Consider the following 25,925-nt stretch of genomic DNA (forward strand, 5'->3'; position numbering starts at 1 on the left):
GTCAAAACGCATTGCTATACATAAAAAAGAGTGGTAGAAACAACACTAAACAATACTTAGTATAAGCATGGATGTGATGTACAACAGTATATTACACTGTTTATTGAAACACTGAGAGCGAACAACAATTAAACGCAAAAATACAAGAACTGCTTTTCCTTTATGCCTTCATTTGATTTTGCAAAAGTATTCGCGAATTTATTCACGCGGTAAAGTATCTGAAATAAGACTCCAATTTATTTAGTAACGAGGGTAGGCTATGTGGCCTTAGCACCGCTTTGCGAAAGTTTTTCGGTTACGTCAACTGAGCCACTGAACGGTCTCTTTTTCTGTTATCGCCCCGGTTTTGAAACTTTCACAAGGACCGAGCGACAGTTCTGCAAACACCATCTTACAGTGAACAGAAGTGCAGGAAGGTTGGCCTGAGGGATAGCATGCTCTAGCCTGCTACACTGCGCTGGGGGAGGGTAAAGAAGGAAAAGTGGTGAATGGCGATGGTAAGTTAGGGAGTCGAGTACGTGCACTCACGTCAAGTTAACAAAACGCTAAGGCCAACTGCCAGTCCAGTCGTTTGTTTTTCGAAGTTCAAGCACAAAGAAAATGGAGACAGGATAATGCACCGAGTATCAGCTGCTCTTGTAGAGATCTCATGGATATGAATATCACAAGCACTTTCACTATTCGTGAATTGCGATGGTGTTTGCGACAAGGGTCACGAAAAAATATATGAAAGAGAAAATCTAATGATTCATTTTTTATTTACTTATACTTGAAACATTAGTAAAAGTGCTGCATATATAATGCGGCCTGGTACAGTTAAGAAAGACAGGTAAGTTCGATTATTGTTGATAAAGTATCGACTGCTTTGCTGCCACTCCCCGCACAATGTTTAGACAATCGTGTCTCATTTTAAGCTCGTGTAATTGATGTTTCTCGCTTGAAAGTATTCGATCTTTTGAGACACGAAACCTTCACTTGCCGAAAGAAGATAAGCAGAAAATGTAGAAATTTATAAGATTATGACGTATTTATATTAGCCGGCGCGGGTGGCTTTTTGGAGCTCCACGCGAAGGGCCAGTCCGGCTACCAGACAATGCACTTCTGGTCCGGGTTCATGATGGTGCCAACCTTGCAGCTGAAGATGGCCGAGAACCGCCCGAAATTCATCAGCTGGATGATGGTCCTGCGATGCACAAGGGTGCGACTTGTGAAAATCAAAGCGTAGAGAGGAAGGTATTCCAATGTGAACAATAGCTGAAACTTCATACGCATAAAGCCCTTTCACGGTCTGCGTTTTAATGATTTCCTTCAACCCTTTTTACTCAACCTATTTACCACTTATCGTTACGCACCATGTTGTTGACACGTCCTCAATGTCTTAGGCTCAGCTTGAAAAAAAATATCGGCCCAGTTAATCGGAACAGATGGATTCACGTTTAGGAAGCAAAGATTAAAAAGAAACTTTCCGCGACTTGATTCTTTCATTCACATGATTCCAATGGCGCTAGCCACTAGCGTTTGCAAAACGTTTGGATCACTTGCGTTAACCTTAGAGCAAAACGAAACAATCCTGTACACGGTATTTTAGAGGTACAAAGTTCATACCACAACAAAACTTTCAATGAACTCTAATGAAAGCGCAGTTCAGTTGGGCAGTGCAATTCACCGAACAGGTAGTTCGCTGTTGGTGAATTTCACTATGCTTCTTCAAGGGGACAGTGTTACTAGATGCGAGAGCGAAACCAGACAGCTGAGGTGCATAATTTATCTATAAATATTAAAAGCCTTCGAAATTTGCGTTTCGGTGGCCAGAAAGATTGGTGAGTAAGGGTTACTTTTATTCATTCAGGAGGTATTGCGTCGCACAATGTGTAGAACAGAATGCCACTACGGAAAGGCAACATGTGCAACATGCATGTTGCCATGAATGGACAATTTACGCTACGACAGTGGTAATCACGTCTGACACTCTCGCGATTTCCGAGCGCACAGACGCCTGAAGGAGAAGTAACAAAAACCTTACGCGCAAAAGGAAGCCTTTGCTGATATCAATATTTGTCCATGTAGTGGAGAATGGCATATAAAGCATTTGCAGGATGACCACGATTCATTTATTTAGAAAAACAAGACTCAGTATACTGCCACGCTTACGCCAGAAAGCACAATTGTTTTTTTAACATTGGAAGTGAAGTACGATTCTTACTGTATTTCCAAATCGATGGCTACTCACCAGAAGCGGTTCGGTATTTGGTCACGCGGGCGAACATAGAAGTACATGGAGCGCTTCCGGGAGACCTCACACCGCGACTGGAATAAAAAGCGAAAGAAAGAAAAGTGAAGTGGTTAGTAATGCAAAGATTCTCATTTTTTTCGCATTGTTAACAGCGAAAAATTCAGTAAAGGGGTAAAGAATCCGTAGTTTGTTGGTCCTGACGCCATAGTGTGGAGGTCACTTTGGGAAAAGTTACGAGTAGAAGTAGAAAATAACAACAGTGCTAATGCTTTCCGACTTAGTCACCTCTTCTACAAGAAGAACATCAGGGTCTTGTGCGTACACTAACATTGTCTTTTACTAGAATGCACTGTTGAGCTAGTTGATTCATGTTGAAGAAAGGTTAAAGGGGCTCTCTAACGCTCGAAAACCTTGGTGCCGACTGCATAACTCGTAGTGGCGCTCGCCTGAACTACTGCGAGCGGAAATGATGCCAGAAGGTTGCCACCTTATGATTGGATAACCGTAAAGTTCAATATATGTGATAGCGACATTGCAGCAGTATGGGGATTACTATTGGATTTATTTTTCATTCACATGACTGTCCACTCAAAGCAACAGAGATTAAAGCTCTCCGAGTTTTCCAGCTTGAAAACTATATAGCTGGTCAAATAATGCGCCGAACCCCATGTGTTAGAGGAAACGCGTCGGCGACGCTCCGGGCACCAGTATTTGAAGAAACTAAAAGAAAAAAATGGCAGCATATCGACAAAGTGAATTATACAGAGTGGGGTGAAGAATCGGTCTGTCCATTCATTCTTGATTCCGTCCGTCCATGCGTTTGCCTGTGTGACCGTCCATGTGTCGATCCGCCCGTCCGTGCGTGCATCTGTTCATGCGTCCGCACGTTTATCTGTGCGTCCGTCCCTGCGTTCGTCCATGCATCCACCACTGTGTCCGTCCATGCATCTGTCTGTGTGTCTGTTCGTCCATCTAGTCAACACTGCAAGTACCACCATCTCGCATCTTTTCATCACATTCCGCTTATAGAAGCACCGTCATCCAGCGGACATTCCAAGAACTAAACGAGAGGTGGCACACGCACACTTTCTTACGGCTTGTGCTTCGTGTCTACTTCCCACCTTTAGCCACCTCGAGTTCATGGTATATACTAGTACACTATATTCATGGCACTGCAGCTCAACGCTCGCTAAACCTTTCTAAACCCAAGGAGGTTACGCCCAGCGAGTATAACCAAGCAACCCTTTCTTGTCAAATAGTGCTTAATGCTGATGCCAATGGCTGCTAATAGGAAATGAGAGACAGGATAATTCGGCTTTTAGTTAACACGCACACAGCAAATTTTTTTTATTGTTCAACAACGCACAGGAGAAATCTCCCACCAGCACCAGCTTGCATGTCAAAACGTAAGACTGGTTACACACTACGGCTACGACTACTACGAGGGACGAATGTGTGCTGCTTTAGGCGCTTCGACCCTAAAATTGTAAGAGCATTGATATATATACGTCATTGCAAAAAGAAAAATCAATAAGGCTACAAAACATTATAGAAGCGTTCGCTAGCTGGCTAGTCTCGCACGTGTCGTTCCCTTTTCAAGTACCACATTGTTTGTTACTATCGCAAAGGCGTCGCTAATACGCTGGACGTAACAGACAATATGTCATGCAAGCTTCCTGTGCGGAGGGCATTCAGTTTTTTTCATTTGGCAGCCTTCCGACGTCAGAATGCGAGGAAAACACGGTAAGGTGAGCTCGCAAAAATTGAGTTGAGGTTGAGCATCCATTTCATTGTATTTTGATATGTATACGCTGAATAACTTTTATCACTTATATTTATTAGCATACAAAAACAACAACTTAATCCATCTGGGAAAATTGTGCACTTTATGGTTTTATTTTTATGAACAATTAAATGCACGTGAACAGGCTCCTAAACTGTAATAAAGCACTACCTCATAGACAGAAGCAGAAGAAAGAACTCATGAACCATGATGTGCAACTGTGCAGAGCGCGGAACAAAGTTAAACGGCCCCTAAACCACACCGAGTGTCTGCCGCGGTGGTGTAGAGGTTAGGGTGTTTGGCTGCTGACACGAAGGATGAATTTAATTGAGTTCATTGGGCAACAAGGTTGTGAGGAAACCAGGTGAAAAAGCTGCATTAAGCATCTTGAGAGGAGCGTGGTCACCTAACACACTCAGCGGTTACAGCAGTTAAAAGCATTCATATACTTAATGCATAAACAGAGCAGCAAAAACCGTAAACAAACACAGTAAAAATTAATGAACAAAAGTATTGTGTCAGCATTTAAAAAATCAAGAGAAAAATGGTTGCGGGTTCGATCCCAGCCACGACGGTCGTATTTTGATTGAGGCGAAACGGTAGACGTCCGTGTGCATGTAAACAAATGCGATATAGTAGATATATCTGAAGCCCCCTACTACGCCATCTCATATATTCGTGGTTTCCAGACGTTGACCCCTAGATGATTTTAATATTACCTCACCTCGACTTCAAAGATGGAAGAGTACTTTCTTTCTCGCCTAAGCTACCCTTCCGGCAAGTGCTAGCTATCCCCTCCTCGCCCCTCATTTCTTCAGGAAATACGTGGGATGTCAGCACTAAGCGTTGATCCGCTCAGGATTTCGCGTTTTTCAGCTGCACGCTGCTATCTCCGCCTGCAGGGAAAGTGAAAGGGTTTGACAATATGACCACAATCTGCAAAACTGGATTGTAATTCATCTTTATGGTCCGCACGCAAGGATTCTATTAAACTTAAGGTGGTGGAGAAAATATAATAGAGGTCAAAAGTGTGACGTCGGATTTCAGACAGGAACCGAAAATGAAATGCGAGAGGGGGGCCCGACACTGTGCCGGAAGCCGCACAATAATGTGGTACGGGCCACAGCTCGCCGACACCTAGCTGCATTAGTGCCATCGAAAGTTACATAAGCGGCGGGGATTTCATTTTTCACCCACTTATAACAGCCCCAGAGGAAGCTTCCTCTCGCCACTCATCGTGAGCTACGGGTTGGAAATGTCGACAATGCTCACCAGGCCGTACGCGATGAAGAACACCTGCTCCATGGTCCAGGGCTCCATGCCGGGAATGGAGTACATGCCGTAGCGCTCCTCGTACTTGGTTATGTACACCCGAAAGGCCTGCGTGGGCGAGGAGGATTCAGGAAAGTTTAACGAATGCTCATCATTGACTCCTCCTGGGGGACACAAACCTTGAAGGCGAGTCACAGGTTCGCGTTGTCGGGGATACTCGTCTCCAGGGTGTTGTTGACGCTCAGCTGCGGTGGGGACGGAGATTAAGAATATTACATACACAACCAATTAGCCACATTAATTTGCATAAGTTTTCTTTTTTTCATCAAGCAATTTTTATTGGAATATGTTACCTGAAGAGACGGTCAACTCAAAGTCATTAGAGGTGTTTTCTCAGCGTATTTGTAATATAAGCTTTGGTTAAAGTGTCGTTTCAAAATTGGAAGACATTATCATTGTGTTCTTTTACCGTATGCATACCATATCATATGCTTAAATGCGATTGTGTAAGCATATTTACGCCTCCCTTTATGTGTGTTGTACGATTTAAAATTACGTCAACCAACACTGGTGTATTGTCAAGTTGTATGTTGAATTTCTCTCAATGTATTTATTTGTTTTCACTCCTGCATTGGCCTGCGAAGGGTCTGCAGTGCCTGTAAATAACAAAAGAAACAAGCACGTGCAAACAGACATACCACACCACAAATAGCACAGTACAAATAGAAACTGGGCCGAGCAAAACATGACAACAAAGCGAGTATTGTTCCAGCTGAATCTGGAGTCGCATGAAGAGAGAATATGAATTCCTCGCCTCTCGGCAGAACAGCGTGACATAATCATCGAAGATGATGCACCCAGCATCCGCTATTGCTTACCTTCATTCCAGTGATGGGGCTGTTGAACTGGTAATACTGCTCGGAGACACAGCGGGCGCCAATGATGAACTTGCGGTGGGTCTCACGAGACCACGACTCCACCAGCTTGCCGTGCTCGTCGTACAGAGCGCCTGCGGGTCGTACACGCAATTATGCCCGTTTCACAAAGTACACTCCGAAATCTCTAACGTCACACACAATGATTAGAGCTGGAATTACAGCAGTTGACTACTCCAATAGTATTTCGTGCTTTTTCTCATTCGATAGTCAATATCCTAGCCTGAAGCTAAAGAAAATGCACTTCTAAAAAAGCACTTCATGAGGCTGGATAGGCAGCCTTTATTTTTGTCCATTCTCTGGTCTGTTAATAAATGCGCAGCATTTCTCGGCAGATTTTGGTGACTTTGGCCGTATCTATCTATCTATCTATCTATCTATTCATCTATCTATCTATCTATCTATCTATCTGTCTGTCTGTCTATCTATCTATCTATCTGTCTGTCTATCTATCTATTCATCTATCTATCTATCCACTTACAACTTTTAGCTCTTCTGGCCGTTTTTATAAGGGTATCTATACCAAACTTGGTAGGGCACAACATGACTATATGTCTGGGATAAGTGAATAATTATCTTTGAAATGTCATGAATTACATTTCATGGTTTTGCTAGTCTTAAGCTGGCTTCGTTCACATGGCATATTGTAAAACTGGTATGGTATGAGATGACTGAATGACGAAGAAAGGTCACAGACCCTAAAGTGGTAATTATGACATTCATGTCCCGTAAGAATAATGACTACAGGCCACACTCATGATGCGCTCGTGGCCCTTTTGCTAGCTTCATATATATCAAATTTGGCATTACGTGATGCGAATGAATGAAGAAGGTAAATGGCGCGTCGATATAGAATAATCATGATATGCATGTCATGTGAAACATGACATGCTATGCTCATAGTGTGCTCACGGCCATTTCGCTAGCTCCAAATATACCAAATTTGGTATCACTTGACGTAAATGGACGACGAACACAAATGCCAGGCGCAAATACGATAATCATGACATATAAGTCATGTACAGCCTAATTAATGTCTGCCTCGTAACGTTGTGCTGATTTTAAAGTGAGATATGTTAACCATCCTCATTCGTGCTTTGCGTATCATCGACTCCCACTGTACGTGGGATCTGCCATTTCTTTTTGTAGCCGATTCGTGGTCTCACCTTGCTCTTCGAAGCTGTACGTCAGCTGCTGCCCCATGATAGTTCCGAGGGCACCGAAATTGATGGGTCTGTACAGGGCAAGGATAGTGAAAGACCAATAAATTGGTACGAGTATTTGTATTGTAGCAACAAACGCTCAAAAAGAAGCAAATGAAGAAAACTTTTACAGGTTCCAGGGTAATTTTTGGCCGCATCTGCAAACCGCCATTGCAATAGCTCAAGCAGTGTCGTTTATGCTGTCACTTTACTCACGAGCGTTACTCGTCAACTCCACCCAAAGCTGATAGATACAATGAGCTTAACGCCGAACTAAATATGCTCAGCCGAGAGATGTCGCATTCCTGCATACTCATATTTCTTACGTATTGGTTATACTTCGTAATTATTTTCGATACCTAAGCATGAAAGGTCCTAGCTGATTCAACTTAATGTGTTAAGCATCGCATGGTGCTAGCCACTGATAAAAGATGCAGAAAGAAGATGCTTCACACGTTTAGATGAACTCTAACCAATCAACCCAACTTTAAACTTTACGGAAATCATTGCAGGCTTTCGCTAGCGTAGTGAGGAAGACGATGAAGATAACAAAATGGAGACATACAGTGGAGCCCGGAACTATCAAACTTGGTCATATTTAATATCGTTTATGTCGAACTATTTCTGATCACTAAAATGTTTTGAAGACAAATGCAGTCCATAGAAAATATACGCCTATATCGAAAAGGAAAACAGGACACCTGGTATATCGAACATCAAGTACAGGGAAGCGCACCGACACGTTGGCTTCACTCACGATTTTCGTCTGTTCATCGCGCACCTGTTATCACGACCATGCCATAAGAATCAAAGTACAAAGTTGCTGTCCCTGTGTCAATCTTTCCCCCCTCTTCATGTTTTTTTCATGCTCGCTCAAGAAAGGCGGGGCACTTCCTCTCTGCTTCAACAGCAGGCTTCTGGAGCTGAGTCATGTTACCGCATTCTCCTGCCAAGTGACGAAGATGGGCCTTCTCGATTGATATCTATTTCAGCTGGGTTTGTCGCCCCTGCTCATGCGGTTTAACTTGCGGTAAAAAAAGTATGCGCGAGAGAAATTATTGGCTTCGACTTTATAATGAACATGACTGCAATAGAGATGGCCACCGCCAACACCGACGACAGTACCCGTATAATTCCTGTTGAATTAAAATATTCATTTAAAGACAAGATTAATTAAACATGGTATGTCACTGGAACTAATTTATCGACTACATGGCTTTGCTTATGTCGGGCCAGGGAGAATATTGCTAATAGAAAACTCTGATTGATTTGTGGGGTTTAACGCCCCAAAACCACTATTTGATTATGAGTGACGCCGTAGTGGAGGACTCCGGAAATTTTGACCACCTGGGGTTCTTTAACGTGCCCCCAAATCTGAGTACACGGGCCTACGACATTTCCGCCTCCATGGGAAATGCAGCCGCCGCAGCCGGGAATCAAACCCGCGACCTGCGAGTCAGCAGCCGAGTACCTTAGCCACTAGACCACTGCAGCGGGGCTAATAAAAAACTCTGACAGGTCCTACAGGCGCCACTTTGGCGAATGCATGACCTGGTTGAAACGTTGTCGCCACTGGTGTTTTCCGTTCAGCCATTTCGCTTGAGCTTTAATGGGGGGCCTCTTTCGTGAGGTCGAGCAGTTGTTGCATTGACGGATTGCACCCAAACCTGCCACTAACTTTTCTACGCTTCTCGAAGTAAAACCATCCATGCCGCAAAAGTGTGTCCTTTGGGGAAGGGGGGTGCTATAGGCTGGAAAGACTGTTCTAGAATCGGAATGTGGTCTGCTAAAAATAAGGCATTGTAAGGTCTGGCGTCGCAGGCCAGAAGGCGAGTCTTCTTGGTCTTCTTGGTCGCAAAAGGGAGCACTTCCCAAAGTGCTGATTCTCGGTAGACGAGAATCTCGGCGTAAGAATGCACGTTCTGCAAAGAAGGCCACTGTCGGTCGCCGCTTTTAACAACTGGCTAAGGGATCCCCGGCCAGTTGATTGCCGACGGGCGATGTGAGGACAGTGTATAGACACCCAACTATTAGGATTAAAGACTGCTGGACGGCTGTCACGCTAGAAAGCGTAGTCATCTCGCGGTAATGGCAGGGGCCTGCAGCGGAACAGCGTCACCGTTGTGTGCGTTCGCAGAGTTCGCGAAACGTATACCTTCCGTCTCTCTCTCTCCGACTGAGCGGTCGAGTGCTGGAAGAATAGAGCGAGAGGAGAGAACGGTAACAAGTGTTTAGTCTATTCAATAAACAGACTCAACTGCTTTGGTTGGCCGTGAGGTGAATCGGGAGGGGCAACGGAGGGGTTAAAGCCTGGCTCCCGAGTCCTCACGGTCGTTCTGGTTGCAGCAACGAGTGCTCTGCACTATCGGCTCTGCCGAGGCAACATGCGACGGTTCCGATGGTGAAAGTGTCTTGTAAATATGTACATAGGTTACTGTACATAAAGTCGAGTTGTTGCCATATATCTAAAGGCTTTGGTCTCTATCCTTGACAAGCAGCAGCAGCAGCCACGACGAGACAAGACGGACACCAAGCAACCAACCTTCCACTCCCTTCTGTAGCAACAGGCGCTACGCAGCTGAGAGAGCTCTGCTCAAGGGAACAGAGCGAGTGGGTAGAAGGTTGAGTTTTACTGGCGCAGTCAGACACGATCGGCACAACGACGACAAGGACTGCTCTGCGTACCAAGGAGTCTGTCTTGTTGCGGAGAACAATGAAGACGAAAGTCAAGACATCGGCTTGTCTAACGAAAAAGCAAGCCACCGAGCTGAGGAGGTTGCGGTGCGGCAGCCATCGACCCGAGGAAGTCAAGAGGTCCAGCAACTGTCATCCTAAAGAGGTCCAGCAACTGTCATCCTGAGTGGGCGTGGCGGCAATGCCAAAATGCATCGCTCAAAGCCCTTCTTGTTTGCCGTCCAGGTTATACTTGGCATGCTGCTTTCTTCAGCTGGACCGACATCGGGCAACTCATCAATGGATTTTCAAGGCCTACCCACGAACACTGGACATACCTGGCCTTATCATCGGGCACTGGATGGCGTTGGCGGTCACTTCCCAGCGAACGGCGCAACATCGTCTGAGACCATGACATCACGAAGCTGCTACTTAAGAGACTGTCTTGGCGAGGGATCCTTCAGTGGGCGTGGCGGCAATGCCAAAATGCATCGCTCAAACCCCTTCTTGTTTGCCGTCCAGGTTATGCTTGGCATGCTGCTTTCTTCAGCTGGACCGACATCGGGCAACTCATCAATGGATTTTCAAGGCCTACCCACGAACACTGGACATACCTGGCCTTATCATCGGGCACCGGATGGCGTTGGCGGTCACTTCCCAGCGAACGGCGCAACATCGTCCGAGACCATGACGTCACGGAGCTGCTACTTAAGAGACTGTCTTGGCGAGGGATCCTTCAGTGGGTGCGGCGGCAATGCCAAAATGCATCGCTCAAACCCCTTCTTGTTTGCCGTCCAGGTGAGAAAGCGATTCGGCAAATGCTTTCGTAGCAATAATGTATGCCTGGTTTTGCTGCCGTGCCCACACCTTTTGCTTGAATGGTTTTGTTATTTATCGTCTTCCTTGCGTTTGTTGCTGCTGCTGGCGGGGGACGTCGAGACTAATCCTGGGCCTCGTGACACTGTGCTTGAAGAACAGATCAAAATAATTGCAAAGATAAAGAACAAAAAAATGTTGACCAACCAAAGCTTGCAGCTATAGATAAAAAGTTAGAAAAATAGGCAAAATAGAAAAGCAGGTACTTGAATGCGTGGAAAGGATTGATAAACTTGAAAATATGGTTGTATCTTTGACAAAAAAATTGACGAGTTAGATAACAGAGGCCGTAGGTCTAACCTTGTTAGACCTACGGCCTCTATTATCTGTATTATCTGTTATCTGTGTAGGTCTAACCTTGTTAGACGTTGTTAGACCTAGGGAACTTGAAACTGAAACGCACCAGGATCTGCTTGACGCTGTTAAAAAGAAATCTTTGAAGATAAGATTGGAATAAAAACGGCTGGCATAGAAAGAATTCACCGTCTTGGGCGACGGAAAGCTACTGGCAGTCCTAAAAACAGACCTGTAATCCTAATGTTACTTGACTATCGGGATAAAGACAATATACTTAAAAATTGCAAGAAGCTAAAAGGAACGAAATACTCAATTAGCGAGGATTTCTCGCTCGTAGTCAGAGAAATTAGAAGAAAGCTCTGGGAAAAAACAAAGGAACACCGAGACCAGAAAGACAAAGTTTTCTTGTTTTACGATAAAGTCAGAATTAATAATTGCCTGTACACCTGAGATGACCAGAGTAACGACATAGTGGAAGTCACAAAAAACGGAAGCAGGGACAACGAACAAGCCGAGCGACCTCGAAACCGCCCTCGACGCTAGTTGTGCTTAACGTTAATGCGCGCAGCCTTATCAATAAAATCGAACACTTTGAAGCAAAGCTGATTGCACTCGAACCCGACATTATTTGCGTGACTGAGACTTGGTTAAATTATGATATTGGAAACTGTGAGGTGGCTCCACCGGGCTTTTTCATTATCCGAAAAGATAGACCAGCTAGAGGCGGTGGTGTCGCCTTGCTCCTAAAACGAGGCATAAGCTACACAGTGATGCCAGACGTTTCGGGTGTAGAGGCGGTCTGGTGTAGGATTCAACTAGGCCAGAATAAAGTCTGTGTTGGTGTGGTGTATAGACCCCCCTGTGATGCAGGGTTCTTGTTGCTGATTTGTTTTTCTCCCGGGCTGAGCCTCAGAGAGTTTTGTTAATAAGGACAAAGCCGTTCGGTTTCCAAGAAACACACAAAAAGTTTAATTGAAAAGAAAAAAGGCAAAGATTCCTCACAAAACAAAACACTTAATAAACAGTTGACTGGACATGACGAAACACATCTGTAAACACCCAACAAAAACGTTCAAAGTCAGTAACTAAACCTAACGTTCGAAAGGGGCTGAGTGATGGGAGTAGCGCAAGAGTATCGGTGCAGTCTCACCCACAAGTTGGTTTTCGGCGGTGATGAGAAACCGGAACGCCGTGACTCCTGCGTCAGTGCGTGGGCTGGACGCGGACGAGGGAACGCTGGCTGCTGGCGACACGTCGAAAAGCCCTACCAAATCGTGATGGTTTCGGCTTGAGGAGCGTGGACACGTCGGAGACGGGAGAACGCAGGCTGGTGGCGACGCGTCCGGGAACTAGGGTCGACCTAGTCAAGCAGCTGGGCGCACAGCTCGGGCCCGGAGCCCGACGGCTGTAGCTCGCCTGCCGGAACCGAAGTCCGCAGGCTCTGGAAAGGAGTTCAGGACCGGATGGCCACGGTCCTTTGGAGCGGGAACCCGACAGCAGGAGGCCCCGGCCGGTGGAAGTCCTGTAGGCTCGGGTCCGGAACCCAACGGCCCATCTTCAGCGCCCGGTCCGGTGACGACCTTCCGCTTGCACTGCCTGCCTCGAATTCCCCTTGCTCTGGTCTCCCCAGGCTCCTGCTTCAGCTCTGGCCCACTTGTCTCGTTCTCATTGGAGATACTCCTGTTTCGTGGTGTCAAGCCATTGGGCCTTGAAATCTCCGTGTTCGCTGCCCATTGGATGTTTTACCTTTTGTTTACTTCACGTCCTGCCACGCATCCTCGTGCTTGACGCTCTTTAACGTCGTCATTCTTGTTTAAGCAGCACCGCACGTGCACTCTGGTATTTCTCCTTTTGTTTTTTTTTTCCCGTGACGCGCACTTTTCGAAGGCGCGCACTTTGAACGCGCACCACACATCACATACGCCCCCCTTTTATTCAAGTTTTTTTTTTTTAGAAAAAAAAAACGGCCGATGAGTGCGCGTTCTACACTACGTCACAATTAAACCACATATTTGCACCACGCAGTTCAACACATCACCGGGCTACAGTTCGCTACATCGTCCAAATGTCCACACTTAAACTTTAGATTCACCCAATTGCATTTAAAAGTTCTGAAACCCGGAATAAACCTTTTTACTACAAAATCGACTATGGACAAAGCTACTTGTGTCCGCATCTAAAAGTCGAAGTCCAGAAAGAGCTACCGGTTTTCTAACCCTACACTCAGGTTATCGCGTCGTCCCAAACCAGACGCACTGCCCTTCTCGCACGTTTCGAAAGTAACTGTGGCAAACATGCTTTTATGCACTTTCGCTGAAACGCGTGTCTGCGCCCCCGCCGGCCACATGAACGCTTACCGGTCACAGAGGAACAGGGCGCGGTCTCGAGCCGTCGGCGTCGACACGAAACGCACTGAGACACGAATGTCCAAATGCCACAATCTCTCACACAAATGCTTTCTTTTAGTTCACCATCTAATGAACACAAGCTCGGGGTGCCCTCAGCAAGCCCAAACGCTCCGACAAGCGTGTGAGGTTCCTGGATTCTTGAGAAGGGATGCCGTTGTGCTCGGTCATTATACAGCTCATCTTGAGTGGACTTAATTATAGGTTCAAAACCAATCACGTTCTCAGGTTCAAGACCCTGTCTGGCATTCTCCATACCTACTATCGAGCCCACCTCCGATTCGATACTGTTTATTTTGAAGAGTGCTTCAGCACTCCCATCGTGTTTTCTCGGACAAATAGCAGTTACGCTATCCTGTGAACTAGAATCCCCTCTCTCTCTGAGTGAGATATACGTATGGTCTAGGACCATTGACGTGGTGCCTGCTGCTACCTCTGTCGGTACAAAACAATCAGTGGCCACTATATCAGAGCCTTCATGGCATTCGCTGCCATCTTCCCAATGACGTTCTAGCGCTCCTTCCATGGAGCTATTGAGAGGTAGCCCTACCCCTTCCCGAAATGTGCTCGGCCTTTGAGACGTTCTGATACACACCTCATTCTGAATGGAACTTCTTTGTTCCCTGCTATCGAAGCTTTGCTCCACAACATTTTCCACAGCTTCTAGGTCGCCCATATCCAGGCGCTCTTCTTCATAGGTGCTTGGCCTCTCAGAGGTCCCCAAGCAGCTAACGGAAGTAATATGTTCCCAGCCAGAGAAGCTTTCCGTCGCTTCAACAAACTCCTCATGACTCCTGCCTTCTTGGCTGTCCACCTCTCTGCCTTCCTCTATCTGAGCTTCTCGCTCCGAAGTAAGGCTGTCGCGAGGCTCGAGGCCAACCTTGCAGGAATCGACTTCCCTCCAGCAAACGCTGCTATCGGAGCAAACATTCACCGCTTGCTCGACCTTCTGCATCGCCAGCTGCCCCCTTTTCGCCATCGCAAGCTCGAGTCGCCGCTCGAAGTCCACCCTCTCTAATTGGAGCTGCTGCTTCAGTATGCGTGTCTGACGCTCTAGCAACACTTTATTTTCACGCGTTACGCGCTCTAGCTCCTCCTTCTTAGCTCTAAGCACCAATTCAAGCTTTTCCTTCGCCGCCTTTCGTTCTGCAGCCCGTTGCTCACGCTCCCTCTCCATCCGCTCCTCGTACCATACTCTAAACTCCGCTCCCGTCAGTCCCATTTTATCCGCCAACTCAATTAACTCCCACGTGTTCGTCATCGTGTTAACCGCGTCAAAAAATCTACTGGAAAAACAAACGACTTTGTCCTGTCGCTGCGGACGCCAATTTGTGATGCGGGTTCTTGTTGCTGATTTGTTTTTCTCCCGGGCTGAGCCTCAGAGAGTTTTGTTAATAAGGACAAAGCCGTTCGGTTTCCAAGAAACACACAAAAAGTTTAATTGAAAAGAAAAAAGGCAAAGATTCCTCACAAAACAAAACACTTAATAAACAGTTGACTGGACATGACGAAACACATCTGTAAACACCCAACAAAAACGTTCAAAGTCAGTAACTAAACCTAACGTTCGAAAGGGGCTGAGTGATGGGAGTAGCGCAAGAGTATCGGTGCAGTCTCACCCACAAGTTGGTTTTCGGCGGTGATGAGAAACCGGAACGCCGTGACTCCTGCGTCAGTGCGTGGGCTGGACGCGGACGAGGGAACGCTGGCTGCTGGCGACACGTCGAAAAGCCCTACCAAATCGTGATGGTTTCGGCTTGAGGAGCGTGGACACGTCGGAGACGGGAGAACGCAGGCTGGTGGCGACGCGTCCGGGAACTAGGGTCGACCTAGTCAAGCAGCTGGGCGCACAGCTCGGGCCCGGAGCCCGACGGCTGTAGCTCGCCTGCCGGAACCGAAGTCCGCAGGCTCTGGAAAGGAGTTCAGGACCGGATGGCCACGGTCCTTTGGAGCGGGAACCCGACAGCAGGAGGCCCCGGCCGGTGGAAGTCCTGTAGGCTCGGGTCCGGAACCCAACGGCCCATCTTCAGCGCCCGGTCCGGTGACGACCTTCCGCTTGCACTGCCTGCCTCGAATTCCCCTTGCTCTGGTCTCCCCAGGCTCCTGCTTCAGCTCTGGCCCACTTGTCTCGTTCTCATTGGAGATACTCCTGTTTCGTGGTGTCAAGCCATTGGGCCTTGAAATCTCCGTGTTCGCTGCCCATTGGATGTTTTACCTTTTGTTTACTTCACGTCCTGCCACGCATCCTCGTGCTTGACGCTCTTTAACGTCGTCATTCTTGTTTAAGCAGCACCGCACGTGCACTCTGGTATTTCTCCTTTTGTTTTTTTTTTTCCCGTGACGCGCACTTTTCGAAGGCGCGCACTTTGAACGCGCACCACACATCACACCCCCCAAGCCGAAGCGTCATATCTTGATCAGCTTCTAGATTATATGCAAGATCACATGGCGGGGAGCGGCATAATAATGGGAGGAGATTTCAATCTCCCCGATATTAATTGAAACTCTCTATGCCCAGTAAGTGTAACAAACAATATATTGCTAAGTCTTCAACCTTACCTTACCTTACCTTACCTTACTTTCAACCTTACCCAAGTTGTTTCTCAGCCTACTCGTGTGCAGGGCACTTTAAGCTCCATCTTAGACCTCGTTTTTTTGAGTGATTTCTTTTTGAAAGGGAAATACAACGTCGAAGTCCTTGAAAGAATATCTGACCATGATATGGTTTTGTGTACGATAACACTTCCAAAAAAGGTTGCTCAACGTGGTACTAGAAAGTCCGTGTACGCCTTTAACAAAGCAGTTGACGATGCCATTATGACCTACCTAGCCCATGAGTACTACAACTTCCATGAACTGGTCTCAGACGGCTCGGCTGGCTTAGACGAGATTTGGCTCTTGTTCAAAGCACATGTTATGCACTGCTTGAGGCAATATATCCCACAAATTCAAAAGAACACTAACATGTACAACCCATGGATCACGCGCAATGTAATTCACATAAAACGAAGAATAAAAAGACTGAGGAAATCTAACAGGGTCCTCTCGGATCCGGACTTCCACCAAAAAATAAATTCATTAAACAGGCTGCTAGAACAAGAAACAAAGTTAGCAAGGCAGCACTATTGCAGTACAACGCTTAGCAACTTTATCCAACATTCACCCCAAAAATTCTGGCGATATATTAGATGTAAAGAAAGCAGTGCAAAACCACTGTCACCCAAGGAAGAAAAGCAACAAGCAGAAACGTTTAACGTTTTTTTCCATTCCGTATATGCTCCTGACAATGGCATTGCGCATGCCTACAGGCCAGAAAATATAGAGAGAAACGAGACGCTAAATGCACCAGTCATAACCGAAGCAGGCGTTCTTTCACTCCTATTGAAGTTAGACGATAAGAAGTCCACCGGCCCAGACGGAATCCCGAACTGCTTCCTGAAACGCTACGCGGAACCCATAAGCAAATACTTATGTCTTCTTTACAACAAGTCAGTTTCAGAACAATGCCTGCCAGCCGAATGGAAAATGGCAAAAATAGTGCCTGTCTACAAATCTGGTAATCCTTCTTCTCTGTCTAATTATAGGCCTATTTCTCTCACATGTACTTGCTGCAAATTTTTAGAGCATATTATACTAAAATCTATTATCCAGTTTGTCGAGGAAAACAATGTTCTCCATCCCCATCAACACGGCTTCAGGGCTGGTCTCTCTACCATTACCCAACTTGTAGAAATCCTGCATGATCTCGCTAAAGGAGTAAACGATCAGACACAAATAGACATAATTCTACTAGACTTTTCAAAGGCATTTGACCGTGTCTGCCATGCCAAGCTTCTTCAAAAACTCACATATTCTAGGGGATGGACCAATCTTCCGCTGGATTAAGTGCTATTTAACTGACCGCCGCCAATTTGTCCAGTTAGGCGCCAGCACTTCTAAAGTTATGCCGGTGCTTTCTGGAGTACCTCAGGGTTCAGTTTTGGCTCCTATCCTGTTTCTTTTGTTTATAAACGACATAACTTGTAGGGTTCAATCTAAAATTGGGTTATTTGCAGATGACTGCGTCTTGTATAAAGAAATACAAAGCCAGCAAGATCAAATAAGTTTCAACAATGATTTCGCCTTGTTAGCACAATGGTGCGAGAGTCGGCAAATGGTCATCAACTTCGATAAAACAGTTGCAATGACAGTAACAAAAAACAAATCCAAACTTACTTTCCCGTATGACTATGATAGCATCATCCTTAAAACAGTCACTCAGTAAAAGTACTTGGGCATCGTCATATCGTCAGATCTCGGATGGTCGGCGCATGTAGATCACGTGACTGGCAAAGCGATGTGGAAGCTAATGTTTTTAAAGCGGGCCTTGCGATACTCGACAAGAGAAGCCAAGCTCTTGGCTTATGCGACGATTATACGCCCTATTTTAGAACATGCGAGCGTGGCATGGTTCCCGTCTACCCAAAAACACATAGTCACTATTGAGGCCATCCAGCGCAAAGCGGCGCGTTTTATCTGTAACAGATATAGGCGCACCGACTCACCTACGCAAATGCTGACAGATATTGGCCTTCACACGCTAGCCAGTCATGCGATGCTATCCCGACTCAACTTTATGTACCTAATCCTACACACCATACTTAAAGTAGATTCGAACACCTACATTTCTTTCAACACTTCTAGAGAAACCCGTCACAAGCATCACCTTACACTGCAAGAATATTTATGCACCAACAATACTTTTAGTTCTTCGTTTTTCCTGCGGGCAGTGCGAGAGTGGAATGCTTTACCCGAGACGGTAGTTGTGCAGCCCACTGCCGACAAACTTTACGAACTTGCTGGCCAAGCCGTTCTATCAGCTACATGATAGCGACGCTATCAGAATTGTACTGATCATTGTCCTCCCTTCCAGTACAATTGTGGTTTAAAAAGGTGGAAGTCGGTACCAACTTTGTATGTTGTGTGCTTACCTTTTTCTTTCTTTTTCGTGTTTTTTTCAGTGTGTGCACATGTGACTGAGACATGTGCCTTGTTAATAATGTAGGTCCATAAGTGTTATCATTTTATACCATGATTTTTTTCGCACCCATACAATTGTATAAGTATGTGAATATAGAATGTTTGTTGACACTTTCCAACCCACTCCTGTAAAAATCCCTGACGGGATTGACAGTATTGTTAAATAAAAAAATTAAAAATTCATCGGTCCGGCGACAACCCTGGCAACATCGGGTGATGTCGAGCGTCTGAAGGCGGGCAAGGCGAGAAGACAGTGAGCAGCAGCTTCGCAAGTGGTGAGTCCTCTGGTGTTCTTACGTTTCAGGGGTGCTGCTGGTTTCTCGAGTTTTAAGGTGTCCTATGGACAGGAGTTTTGCCCACCTAAACCCAGACAGGCGAGCGCAGGCCATGAGTCGTGAGTCGAGAGACGAGAGTGATTCGGCAAACTTGGGCGAGGGTAGTGCGCGGGAGGGCCAGTGAGATGACCGTTTCGGAAATTTCTCGCCAGAGCGTAGACTGCAGGAATTGCGGTTGGAAATGGAGAAGCTGTCGCAGATGATGAATGGAAGCTCTCGGAGGAGTGAACCCGAGTTCGGCAGGCGGGATTTGTGTAGCGAACTGAGACGCTACTCGAAAGTTCTCACAGGGGTATTACCATTATTCCCAACAGAGGCTGAAGCACCAGTGTTGTTTGAGTCCGTGGAATGTGCCCTAAAAGCGTACGAGGTACCAGGGAAGTATTGGGGACGTTTGGTTTTGCCGTTAGTAGCAGAGAGAGTCCCATTTTTATCCACGTGGCTAAACCCAACAGAAGATAAAGATTACCAAGTAATCAAGCAAACGGTGCTAGACGAGCTCAAACTTTCGGCAGGGGAATATCTAAGAAGATTTTCGGAGTCAGGGAAGCGTGCGAACGAAGGATGCAGACCTTTTTCGACACGTTTAGAGAGCTACCTCCACTTTTACCTTGATGCGAGGGGGGTGTCGACATTCGAGCGCCTGGTCAAGCTTTTGGTTGCCGACCAATTAAACAAAAATCTGTCGGAGGAGGCTATGCAGTATGTCACACGCACGGAAAAAAGTGGATGAGCGCCCCAGAGATATCCGCGTTGTTGCGAACATTTGAGGAAGCGCAGGGTGCAAACAGCGCTGCGAGACAGGCGAATCAAAAGCCAGCGGAAATGCAAAGCGCGAGCAGAGCTAGAGCTCAGAATCAGACAGCGAAGAGTAGCAGTGCCGGAGAAAGCCTAGGCGCAGAAGGAAAACGTAGGTCTAGGGCATGCTACAGTTGCGGCAGTGCAGGGCACCAAAAATGGAATTGCCCTCAGCGCAAGAACCAGCCGACTGAAGGGATTCTGGGCACTGAGAGCAAGAGCTTAGTGGCGCATGTTTCGATGGGAGAACCGGTGGTAGCGCACAGTGACCTTACTGCCATGTCACTCGATTGTAAGAATAGGCATATTGGAGCGGTTTTGGACACGAGGGCGGAGATCACTGTTGTGATCCCACCAGAGATAGTGAAGCCGCAAGGCACTGTTAACTCTGCTTCTGCGTTCGGTGGCACAGTGAAGGCGAAGCTCGCGGTGGTCCCGTTGATGATGTCTAGCGAAAGTGGCGTTAGCGCTGACCCAAAGGGGACGGTTCCCGTGCTTTGCGTGTTAACGTACCGGCTGACAGCACGAGCGGATTGCCTGCTGTCAGAAAAAGCGTGGAAATCGCTTAAATATGGATGCGTTTCTCTGTGCATGTCGAAAGGCGCGGAGAAGACAGGTGGCACACACCTGACGCTGAAAAGTGCCCTAGTGAACACGTGCAAAAAGCGGCAGTTAGAAGCCGAGAGCCCTGAAAGCCAGGTGGAAGTGGCGACTATAGAGGGTATGATCACCCGTGTTGTCGTGAGGAGCGAGGACGACGACAGCCTGCGCACGTCGCCCGATGGTACAGAAGCAGCGGGCAAGACAGACGCAAGCGCGCCCGAGGAATTCCGCGAAAAGGAGCATGCCGAGGTAAAGCCGCGGATAGCCGAGGAGGGCGTGGATGCAAAAGGCATTGTGGAGCGACAACGTGAGTGTTTGTGCGTGGCACAGAGGCTGGTAGAGCCTAGAGAGCTTGGGGACGCGAGTGAATTGCACCTTTGTTGCCCAAAAGCTGGGTCAGTTGACGTATCATTCAAGCAAGGCGTAGAATTTAGCGATGCTGAGTATGAACCGCAGCCAGCAGCAGCATGTGCAGCAGGTACTTGCCCGGGTTCTAATGAGTCGGCCGATGCCGGAAAACAAGACCGTGACCAAGTCTGCGGGAATTTCACTGAGCACAGGGGGCCGTTCGGCGGCCAACCTAATGCGACTTCGGTGCGGCAACTAGAGGTTCTTCAAGAAGTGAAGTTAACCCGAAAGAACTCGCATTCCAATAGAAGCGTAAAAAGGAAAGTGAGATGACTTCTCGAGTGGGAACAGTGTTGCGTGGATTTTCATTTGGAGAGCTGCTTAGGGCATGTTGCAGGTTCCCCTTGTCGAGCACCTGACGGTTAGGGGCTCGCGGTAGTCAGGGGCTTGAGTGTGCCAACCGTAGAGACGAAGCTGATAGAATTTAAGGCACCGTGTGGACACCATCTAAGCTACAGGCTAAATTACGTGGAGGTAGCTCGGCCATTTTCTGAGCTGATGGGAAAGGGGGTTGCGAACAAAATTGCGTGGGTGGATAGGGCATCTCGACGGCACGGAACCACACTGTGTGGGGCAGCGCCATTGATGAGAGTAGATCGCGAAAAGCCGTATTGGCTCGTAGTGAACTCGTCTATGGCCACCTCTTAGGTCTACCGATCGCGGCGGGTGAAGAGCGACGCTCAGGCGTCGATCGCGTTTGCACGGCACGGGTTTTCTCCAACTTAATGCCGTGACTCCTTGCCAGTCAGCTGGAGTTCGGGAGCAGTCAATTTCTGGCCCTTCAGCGCACTAATGATTATGGTCTGTGGCCGCCACCCATTATTGTTCTCGACGCATGCACACCGTCGAAAGCACCTAATGGTCACTCGGGAAATGGCAGCGGTGCCTCAGGGGCCATTGAGACACTAGGGGACTAGGCACGTGGTGGACACTCTTTTAGTTAAGAGTGGCGTGCGCGAACCTCGAGACACATGAACAGCGCCATGCATTGAAATGTCTGTGTCTCGGTGACGTGTTTTTTTTTTCTTGTGTGTGTAGGCACACAGGAGTTATGTTTTTTTTTACTTGAACCGCACCATGTGTGAAAGGGTGTGTGTTACAGTGAAGTGTTTTTTTGTGTATATGTACAAGTGTAAGCATGCAGGAGTTTTGTTGTTGTTTGATTTGCCTGCTTCATAGATTGTACTTGTGCACACAGTCACCTCGTGTCGGTTTTATTTTATTTTATTTTTTGCTTTGTGGTGCCGTCCGTTTAGTGGAGCTCCAAGGTGTAAGCAGAGGGAATATTGCACGCGTTGCAAAAAGGCCTTTGGCGTTCAAGGAACTGCAAAGTGCGGCCGCAAGGTTGGGGACGTTCGGCGCCATTCCTTTATGTTGTTGTTATTCGCATAGCTGCATTTGAGCGCTTGCGCGAATCTTGGGAAGAGCATGTAAGGTCTGGGGTCGCAGGCCAGGGGGCGAGTCTTCTTGGTCGCAAAAGGGAGCGCTTCCCAAAGTGCCGATTTATCGACTACATGATTTATAGACTAATTTATCGACTACATGGCTTTGCTTATGTCAAGCCAGGGAGGTTATTGCTAATAGAAAACTATGCTAAGTCCTCTGGCGAATGCATGACCTGGTCGAAACATTGTTGCCACTGATATTTTCTGTTCAGCTATTTCGCTTGAGCTTTAATCGAGGGCCTCTTTCGTGAGGTCGAGCAGTTGTTGCACTGAAGGGTTGCACCCAAATCTGCCGCTAATTTTTTTACGCTTCTTGAAGTAAAACCATCCATGCCGCAAAAGTGTGTCTTTGGGGGGGGGGGGGGGTGTAGGCTGGAGAGGCTTTTCTAGAATAGGAATGCGGTCTGTTGAAGATAAGGCATTGTAAGGTCTGGCGTCGCAGGCCAGGCGAGCGAGTCTTCTTGGTCGCAAAAGGGAGCGCTTCCCAAAGTGCCGATTCTCGTGCGATGATAATCTCGGCGTAAGCGCGCCCGTTCTGGCAAGAAGGCCGCCGTCGGTCACCGCTTTTCACAACCCCGGCCAGTTGATTGCTGACGGGCGACGTGAGGACAGTGTATAGACACCCATTCATTAGGATTAGAGTCCGCTGGACGGCTGTCACGCTAGAAAGCGTAGTCATCTCGTGGTAATGGCAGGGGGCCTGCAGCAGAACGGCGCCACCGTTGTGTGCGTTGGCAGAGTTCGCGGAACGTAGTGTGCAGTCCGGTCCTTTCGTCTCTCTCTCTCCGACTGAGCGGTCGAGCGCTGGAAGAATAGAGCGAGAGGAGAGGATGGTAACAAGTGTATAGTCTATTCAATAAACGGACTCAACTGCTTTGGTTGGCCGTGAGGTGAATCGGGAGGGGCAACCAAGGGGTTAAAACCTGGCTCCCGAGTCCTCACGGTCGTTCTGGTCGCAGCAAAGAGTGCTCTGCACTATCGGCTCTGCCGAGGCAACATGCGACGGTTCCGACGGTGAAGGTGTCTTGTAAATATGTAAATAGGTTACTGTACATATAGTCGAGTTGTTGCAATATATCTAAAGGCTCTGGTCTCTATCCTTGACAAGCAGCAGCAGCAGCAGTCACGACGAGACAAGACGGACACCAAGCAACCAACCTTTCACTCCCTTCTGTAGCAACAGCCGCTACACCGCTGAGAGAGCTCCTCTCAAGGGAACAAAAGGAGTGGGCAGAAGTTTTAGTTTTACTGGCATGAAAACCCAAACGATTATATGCGTATAATCGACTTACGGTGTCATGCCCAATATCAAAAAACGGGTACCTAATGAAGTCGATTGGGAGAACTGGAAAAAAAGACCACTTTTACGAAGAGTGCTATAGACTCGACAACTATATTATGCGAATTTTTTAACAGTTATAAAATTTAGTTTGAATAGAACACATACGCATATAGTATCCCAGTAGGCTGTAGTGCATCATGCTGGATGGGTAAGGCGGGAGCCAGCAGCAAGAAAATCGTGGGAAGCATTATTCTGCGCAATACATAATAAAAGTACATTTCATCGCATTAGTTGTAAAATGTGCCTTATTAACCCTGGCTTAAGGGTAACAAAGTCAACGCTTTCGTTGATGCTCTTTTCGCTGGCTCGTGTAAAGACTGTTCACCACGGTTGCTAATTAGGCAACCGTATTTAAATGTCAACTTTCCAGTATGCTTAAGCCATTCTAATTTGTCGAATGATTTTTCCCTGTGAAAATTATGAGCTGGACGCAAAAGACTGTCTTGAATTTCACTCCAATGTACTCACTGCAGTGACTGAAGCTGTCGGCCAACTACAATGTGTATAATTTCGATCTATCATCTTACGCGTTTTAATGTCGTATGAAGACTTCAAAAACATTCATTTTTCAAGTACGTTTTAGTTGTGCTTAGCCTCCATCGTGTAGATTCAAGGTGAAATTGTATGTCGATAGGTATCCCCAGACGGGGTTCATTCACGTGGGAATACCTCTCAGAGCTCGAACGAACATCCGTAAAACTGAAAGTTAACACCTCAATAATAAATTCCTATTCCTGTATTCAACGGTTAAATGGGCTAAGAGTGAGGAGTAAAAATAATAATGCTTGGTCGGGGACTCGGAGGAACAGCGTTACACAGGTTCACTCCACACTCACCCAAAGTCCTCAGCCTTTTTGAAGCGGCGAAGGTGGGCGTACATGATACGGTTGTAAATCTTGAGCGTGCGCAGGAGGCTGATGAAGAAATCCTCTTTGCGCAGATCCGGGACCTGCGTTTTTTGTAGATAAGTATCAAGTAAGAGGAATAGATGCGGGAAGTAGAGGCGGTTGTCAAAAAATGCGTTGCAGCCACGCTCGAGACATGGTGCCAGTGCAAATGAAGTTACAGTACACTGTTATGCCCGGGTTTCAAGACGAAGAGGCATATGCGAAGATGACTTTATTACGGACTACTTTTAGAGCACTTTAAGAGAAAGTTTTTCGGTAATACCCCCCTCTCAGCAATGCTCCACTTGTGAAATAATTTTATCCGTAGCTTGATCTCACTCTAGTACTACTATAGTTGCTAGTAGCCGGCACCAAACATGCCTACTACGTTAGTTGGTAGTAGCCTAAACAAAAATGCTTGTTACTACATTTGTTAGTAGTCTGCACAAAACATGCTCACTGCTATATTGTTGCTAGTAGCCGGCGCACAACATGTTTACAACTATAGTTGCTAGTTGGCATAGAAGCAGTTTAATGCTACTATGTATACGGAGACAAGACGAAAGCCTATCGTGAAATCTGCTGACAAATTTCCTCTTCCTGTGGTCACCTTAGCGATTATTAATAAACAGTGATCAAGCAGCGCGCGTTTGCATAAAATCAAGAACATATTCACGCTCTCATACATTCTGATTACAGCATTCATGATCTCACATCCTTGTAAAACTCATCCAGGTCCCGGTCGCTCTAGATCCAGGGCGGGAAGCCAACGTTCATTTGCAGGTGATGCAGCTGGGCAGAAAAATATGGGCATATCAGCTTATTATGACTAAATATGCAAGGTCTCTGAATATAGTTTCTCCAGTTTCGAAAGACGTGCAGGTACTGTGAAGCAATACCAGAATCCTTCCCGGACGCACCTATTGCCTCGCCCTCTCCTAGGTGTCCGAGTCCATCCAGGTGTTGAGGCCGGTGAGGATGGCAAAAGCATCCCGCAGCTCTTCTGCCATGTCATACAGCTGCGAACAAACAGTGATCAAGGTCATGACACTGACTGACCGACACGTGCGTGCGTGCTCCGAGAAATCTTGGTGACGAGGTCGTATTGAGAGCAAAAAGGAACACGCTGATTTTTGTGAATAATAAAAAAATATATATACGAGCTGAGCAGCACGGTAGCAGAGCAAAAACATCTACGTGTGTCACAGATACACTGTGATAAAGTGACCGTAAAGGCCCAACCCCATGCACATTCTTTTCTAGCCGCCACAGCGACAAGCGGCAGTGACGACCGACAGGATTTGCAATCGCATAAGCCCATTCGTAGCCGTCACTTAGCGCGTTTCTAGAAAAGTGAGAAAAAAATCGCTAGTCACCCGGAAGCCAGTGTGACGATTTCCGGCAACATGGCT

General features: G+C 46.9%; 2 protein-coding genes across 2 annotated transcripts; both read right to left on the reverse strand.

The window, feature by feature from the left end:
• Nucleotides 1-224: 224 nt before the first annotated feature.
• Nucleotides 225-5,392, reverse strand: LOC119175715 (neprilysin-1-like). The gene is made up of 3 exons (XM_037426701.2): nucleotides 5,289-5,392; nucleotides 2,231-2,307; nucleotides 225-1,183 (listed from the first exon to the last, which is right to left on the reverse strand). Exons 1-3 carry the CDS (start codon nucleotides 5,352-5,354, stop codon nucleotides 1,084-1,086), a joined length of 243 nt encoding a protein of 80 aa, XP_037282598.2. The 5' UTR covers nucleotides 5,355-5,392; the 3' UTR covers nucleotides 225-1,083.
• Nucleotides 5,142-25,532, reverse strand: LOC142761742 (neprilysin-1-like). Its single transcript, XM_075885424.1, has 7 exons — nucleotides 25,434-25,532; nucleotides 25,228-25,305; nucleotides 24,463-24,575; nucleotides 7,390-7,457; nucleotides 6,167-6,297; nucleotides 5,468-5,533; nucleotides 5,142-5,396 (listed from the first exon to the last, which is right to left on the reverse strand). Exons 3-6 carry the CDS (start codon nucleotides 24,504-24,506, stop codon nucleotides 5,480-5,482), a joined length of 297 nt encoding a protein of 98 aa, XP_075741539.1. The 5' UTR covers nucleotides 24,507-24,575; nucleotides 25,228-25,305; nucleotides 25,434-25,532; the 3' UTR covers nucleotides 5,142-5,396; nucleotides 5,468-5,479.
• Nucleotides 25,533-25,925: the final 393 nt, after the last annotated feature.

Source organism: Rhipicephalus microplus, unplaced genomic scaffold (genome assembly GCF_043290135.1).
Source record: "Rhipicephalus microplus isolate Deutch F79 unplaced genomic scaffold, USDA_Rmic scaffold_141, whole genome shotgun sequence".
Classification (NCBI taxonomy): domain Eukaryota; kingdom Metazoa; phylum Arthropoda; class Arachnida; order Ixodida; family Ixodidae; genus Rhipicephalus; species Rhipicephalus microplus.